Source organism: Austrofundulus limnaeus, unplaced genomic scaffold (genome assembly GCF_001266775.1).
Source record: "Austrofundulus limnaeus strain Quisiro unplaced genomic scaffold, Austrofundulus_limnaeus-1.0 Scaffold35, whole genome shotgun sequence".
NCBI classification, from domain to species: Eukaryota; Metazoa; Chordata; class Actinopteri; order Cyprinodontiformes; family Rivulidae; genus Austrofundulus; species Austrofundulus limnaeus.
Window position 1 is genome coordinate 539,184 of NW_013952437.1, and position 6,574 is coordinate 545,757.

Sequence of the window (6,574 nt, forward strand, 5' to 3'; positions counted from 1 at the left end):
CACCACCACACACACACACACACACACACTCATACACAAGATAGATGTACATAACCAAACCCCACACATCTTTAATCCATCATATTAACAGAAACACATCAGAGCATTTTCTTTCCTTGGATGCGAAGCTTTCGTTGTAAATGTTGATCAAAAGGAAAGTCTCAAACCTTTGTTGGCACAGGCCATCCATTTCAGGTTATCAGCAAACGCAGACTCCCGTCCAATTAGGTAGGGGAATATGCGCACCTGAGCAAAAACACAGCGATGACAACAGATTAAAGGGAAAAAAGACATAAAAGTGATGACAAAGTCATTTTTGCTTCATCAATCTAGCTTTCATATTAAAAACAATTTGAACTTTTTTTTTGTTGAGCTTTGCAGTTTTAATGTTTTTCTTTAAGTAAAACACAAATAAATGTTCTTTTTGCTGGGGGTCTGGGGATGAGGGCATGTGCTACTGTCCCTTCGGAGAACACCGTGTGACACTTTGCCAGACCTGCACGGCTCATTGCCTCCAGATGCTTTGCTAAGCATAAAGCATATAGAAAACACTGAATGGCTGCCACATAGCAGCCCCGAGGGTGTGTGTGTGTACGGGGGGTGGACCGGGTGGGTGGGGGGAGCTGGGGTGCCAAACACCGCCTTGTGCTTTGCCAAACACTCTGCCAACACACATATGTTCTATAGAACTGAACAAAAGCCCCCGGGCTGTTGCTTTTATTGCTCTGTGAATGGCGCAGTTGTTAATTTATTTTCAATTGCGTTTAGATATTACAAACGTTGTCGGACAAAAGATTTTAAAGTCGATGTTGAGTCTGGAAAAATAAAGCGAGGCAGGGTAGCTTTTAAACATAGTCTGCTGTTGAAAGCTGTTAATTTCTTATGTTTTATTCCTACTGGGGTGGAAAAAGAGACTTGTAATACATCAACATCTTGGAGGAAAAAAAACCTCATACTGACATGGATTTTACATCATAAAGTAGTAATGAAGTAAAAATCCAATTCTTCACAACGTCAAACAGGAGCTTGAGGATTTAAAGGCACTACAGCCTTGATGCAGGAAAACTGCAGCACGAGCAAAAAAAGTTCAGGACAAAAAAGTGCAACAAAGTAAATTGTGTACTACAAGAAAACAAAAAGAGGTCAAATCTTACTTTTCTTTCTGGCCAGTTGTACTTCTCAAAAACATCATCGTACATTTCCGTCGCTCCGTCAGTGACGAGCATGATGGCCTGGCTGCACACGCTGCCATGTCCTGTCTGATTAAACTACAGACAGGAAAGAAACAACACATAAAATACTTCATGCTTTTCTTTACACTGCGAGGAGAAAGACTTCTAGTGACGGGAGGAAGGCCTCGGTCAATAGCAACACTTTGTGTTGGAGTAACCCTGAACAATGCGGCGTGCTTTATTCTGATGCCAGAAGATGCAGTGCAGTAATTAAGTGCTTTATTGACCTGCAACAGTGGAAACGTGGAGCCAAAGGACTCAGTGACACAATCACAGGACAAATACTGCTGAGCTCATCTGCTCTTAAATCACACAGGAGGAGTATCATTCAGAGGTCCTTCACTTACATAAAAACACTTTTGAGCTTTAAGTGCTCTCTCTTTTTATTTTTTTACAGTTTGCCTCCAGTTTTTCTGAAGGTCTCTCAAAAGTTTTACTTGGACTGCTTTTTAAAACTTATTTTCTGTCAGTACTTGCTATTTAAGAGACATTTTTAGTCACGCAGACATTAAAGAGCTCCTAAACTAAAAGGAAGATCCAGTGGCCTCTCCAATAATGATGTGTAAAAAAGGCTGGACAGAAAAAGTGTAAAAGCAATCAAAGGCCCCAGAAAAAACTGTGAAAGACCTACAGAAAGCCTAAAGAAATAAGTCTCTAGAGCACTTTTAAAGATTACAAACAAGTCTGGTTGCTTGTAACATTAAAGAGCAGGGGTCTGCAACCTGCAGCTCTGCAGCCACATGTGGCTCCTAATCTCCTCTGAAGAGGCTCCTTCTCCTTTTGCTCAACATGAACCTGAGTCATTTTTACTTTACAATGACAAGAGCAGGTAGTTGTAGCAGTTAAGATATCCATATTTCTGCAATATGTGCATGAAATATTGTAAATGTTCCGTGTACACAGCTTTACATCTGTGACAGAAACAATTAGATGTTGCAGCTCTGAATGTAATTGTTCTGTTGTAAAGATGGCAAAAACACTCTTTCAGTTGTTGCAGACTCTGCAGAGCATGACAACACAGAGGATGAAACACTTCTACTTTAAAGGTTAGTTTGAGATCAACAACATGCAGCACTTTGCACAGATTGTTGACCTATTTAATCTGCAGAAAGAAACAAAAAGCTCAGTATGGTAATCAGCCAGCATCAGTTTCAGGAAAAAATATGTATTTTCAGTTCAAGGAGAAGTTTTGTTTGCTCTTGTTTACTCTTAATCTGTAAAAAAAGAAATGAAAAATGACAGCCTGACAGTGAACTATCATAAACATCATTATGAGCTGAAACAGCGTACTAATTTAATTTACCGTGTGATTTCACATGATGAGATGTCTTCAGAGATAAAGAGTGACGAGGAACTTGGTCTGGTCTGGGGAAGGTTCTCATCATTCTCAGGAGATTAAAAACTGACAGCAGCTCCTTGTTTACTCTCTGAGGCTCAGCCTCCACTTTTTATCCAAGGTCTTTGTGTGAATGTTTGTGCTCTGGGTTATTGTTTAACCATAAGTACAGAAACTGTGTGCATAATTGATTTTAGCAGTGATCTGTTGTTGATTTTCAGTTAACTGCCTTTGAAGCAAAAATAATTTAGATGTTAAAGTTTTCAAATAAAAGCTTCAATCAGTCATCAAATCAATAAATTATAGTGTTTTTAGTAGTATTACTAGTTTGTTTGAGGGAGCAGTCATTGCCTTTTGTTTTACAGAAATACTCTCACTTCACTGACTCAATTTCAACCTCTGCTTGAAGAGAGTTCCCCTTCGATCGGGCCTTCGATAGGCTGCATATTAACTTAATTCACCGGCTATCTGTGTTGCTGTGAAGCTCAGCTACCYGCGACCTGATTACCATATTCATTGCGGAGCTTTAATTAATCTGACAAATGCAGAGGTAAAAGCTGTGCTCCTTCAGCTTCATCAACACAGCTGAAGCTCGCCTGAAAACAGGGAGATAAAGGGAGTGAGGCTCGGCTCCTGGCTTTATCTTCTCCGTGTTCTAATCAGCAGCAATATTAATCATTGGTGTTAATTAGAGCCATTAATCACATTTCAGAATGGATGTGTCTGCGTTTGGAGGGCGGAACAGGAGTCGCAGCGGAGCGTTTCGACAGGAGACACACCTCCCAAATGTTCAAATGTGAGTGAGTGGAGCGTGTTCTTCTTCTTCTTTTGTTTTTTTTTTTCAATACTGCATTCAGTCTATGGAAACAAACGTMACTCGTAAAACAAAAGTTTGGTTCTGATCAGGTGAAACTCCTMTTCTTTTATTATGTGTAGAATTGATTGGATTGATGATGATTGGGTATCCTTCTAGAAGGCGACCTATTATGGTCAAAGGTTTTCTACTYACCAATGTGGGTGCAACTCCCACATTGGGTTTTACACATAGACTTAAATATATAGATCATTAGACTGAGCCCCGCCCATACCGTACACTGGTAGTGTCTGTGACAGCATGGAGGAGCAAAAATGGCGTCTAAAAGGGCAACAGCTCACAGCCTCCATAGAAACTAATAGATAAACATCAAGCTAAACCAGATCTGTTTCACAGATTATCAGTCACGTTTTTACAATAAATTAATAATTATGTTAATTTCATTCAACAATCATGTAAAACAGCAGATTTATGCCAGAAAAATATATAATTTATAAGGAACAACAATCTAATCCACACCTGAAGTCAGCCTGTAACTTAAACTTTAGCTAGTTGAAAAATGATGACTTCAGTTAGTAATAAAGTATATTTATTATTTCTTCTCACTATCATAAAAAATAAGAATATTTATATTTACCAGTCAACAGTTAGAAAATGTTCTCTGGTTATAGGATGAAACTTGTCTCTATTAGCTACAGTAACCATCTCCATCTGTCAGGTTCCTCTGACAGAAACCTAAAACTACTCACATTTATAATATTATTTTACACTCTGTAGGTCTAAATATTAATCAGAGGACAAAGTAATATTTAATAATTTGTGTTAAATTGTAGCATGATTCAACGGAGCTAAACTCTGTATATATGCTCCACAAGCTAATATCTGCTAACCAGTTCAATYAATAACAGTAATTACATCGACTTTATAAGATTATTTTAATTTTAAACTGTTACATTATGTTCTGCTCAGATCACATTGAGCTAAATAAGATCAAATCTGCTGACTTGTGTTGTAAAATGAGACGTTTTCCTGTTTATCTTCTGTTAATAAATCTATAACACAAACAGCTTTTCTGGCATTATTTAAAACATTAGATAGATTATATAAACTGTAAAATATTAATAATAATTGGGTTAATACAGTATTATTTTTTAATAGTTTTCATGATTTCTACATCGTCAGTCCTTTTTTTCTGCTCTGTTGTCAACATGTACAGTAATGGGAAATCCAGAGTCTTGTCCGTTTAGCGTTAGCCGTTAGCTTCACCTGCCGATCACACGGTCACGTGGTTTTAGCGCCCTCCAGCTGTTCGATATACAGTAAACTCCTTGGTTTTACAGCACCTGGCATTCTCAGGCAGTCTCCCATCCAAGTAACAATCAGGCCTGACCCTACTTAGCAGGGTGGTATGGCCAAATAATGTATGTTTAACTAAAAGATGAATAATAACTATTTTCAGAAATTTAGCAGCCTGGTAAAAACCAGACCCTTGTTCTAAGCTTTGCTTCATATGGAGGGTCTGAGATGTTATTTCTTGCTGGAGGCGTGGCCTCTGTTGAAGTTTAAAATGATCAGATCTAATTTAACCTATTGCTAACGTTTGGCCGTGATGTATGTAGTGCATCAGCTCGACCATGAAGGAAGCTAKGCTAAGACGCTAAGCAGAAATTGTGTGTGCRGTAAACAACCATCCCCTACTGGGAAGAGAGAAGTACCGAGCCAAACGAGATGGCTGTAAATGAGTGCTGCAGGCATTGTGAGACAAATTTAATTTAATTTGAAAGCCATGTCAACACAAACTGGCTTCATTCATTTCCTCCGCTGCCATTGCTAGACTACAGGCAGACTAAAACGGTGCAGAAAATCTATGTCGTCGTTCACAYCTCCTTCTGCTGTTCGCTGATTGACCTGGTTAAAATTCTACCAAAGCAATCCTTGTATATGGGAGAATTGAGCAGAACTGTGRAGGAAGGCAAGGGCCAGGCTAGAAAATTAGTAAAGATAAAGAAAAGAGTAGATGTGTTCATGTTGGTTTCTTTGAGTTAAATTTCAAAGACAAACGTTTCAACAGCTTTCCTCATTAAACTGAAGGTCACAGGTTTACTGGAGTGAGACTCACATCGTTCAGGATGCTGAACGCTTCGGTCAGAGCTTCACCCAGAAGTCCAATCCCTTTGGCAAACAGCTTGTCCAGATGTTCACGGAAATGCTGTTGGAGAAGCACAAAAATGGGTAAAAAGGACRTTTAATGTTAAATAAATTTGTTGTGTCGTGCAGCAGATGTACAGACGGAGACACACATCTTTATTTGTCCTGTCGGCCCGGACCAGAGTACCGTTCAGACAAGGTTCAACATAGTGGATCTCCTGATTGTACTGGGAAGAAAAAAGTTGCATTAACATAGCAGAAAAATACAATTAACTGTTTTTTTGTTGTGGGAATCAAAAAGCCAACCAGGAGGTACGTGACTGAAACACAGACAAAAGCAGACAAAAAAGGTAAACAAACTGCAATGATGTTGAAGAAGTCATCATCCCCCAGAGTGTCCAGGATGGAGGAAACAGTCTGTCTGGCGATTGTCAGCCTCAGCCCCTTCATGCTTCCACTGACATCGACTAAAATCACCACGTCTTTGGGGGACGTTGCTGCCTGGATGTACCTGTGACACGAAGGTAAGTTATACAGAACATAACTGCAGTAAGGGGAGAATAGATGCATGATTTTGCAGGTGCAGGTGCAAATTGTACATGCGTTTACTGGTGTTAGATTAGACTTTCTGTCTTTGCTGGTCAAAGCTTTCGGAGCACATAGCGTGAAATTCTGAGAAGACGAAAGCTGCAATTGGAAACTCTACGCCTGTTCTTTCCCTCTCATAAGACTAAAACTTTACACTGAAARTGAATAGGAATGCCCTACAAACGATTCCTCATATGGAAACTCACCACTTCCGATTTCTGCAGTCGAAGCCGATGACGCCATGTTCGTCTGGATGCCACTTTACTCCTGGGAGAAATAAAATAATAAGAATATATTTGCTGTCATTGTAACAAGTACAAAACTGAGTTTTCCTTCATGGCGTCAAAGGTAAATTGTAGAAAAATGCAAAACAAACTAGATAAAAGAACAGTAATTGCACATTTATTCTGTTTTACTTAATGCCCTGATGGCTGTGGGATGGAAGCTGTTTTAATA

The 6,574-nt window shown here is 39.2% G+C and overlaps 1 protein-coding gene across 4 annotated transcripts in view; it reads right to left on the minus strand.

Annotated features, from left to right (window-relative positions):
- The window catches only part of LOC106516185 (voltage-dependent calcium channel subunit alpha-2/delta-3), a gene marked incomplete in the record, with an annotated part of 35,693 nt that overhangs the window by 15,621 nt on the left and 13,498 nt on the right, over window positions 1–6,574 (minus strand). For all 4 annotated transcript variants that reach the window (XM_014006405.1, XM_014006404.1, XM_014006406.1 and 1 more), the window contains 6 exon segments: window positions 168–246; window positions 1,155–1,268; window positions 5,502–5,591; window positions 5,683–5,757; window positions 5,891–6,041; window positions 6,325–6,385. In XM_014006405.1, the coding sequence (XP_013861859.1) occupies window positions 168–246; window positions 1,155–1,268; window positions 5,502–5,591; window positions 5,683–5,757; window positions 5,891–6,041; window positions 6,325–6,385 (570 nt within the window).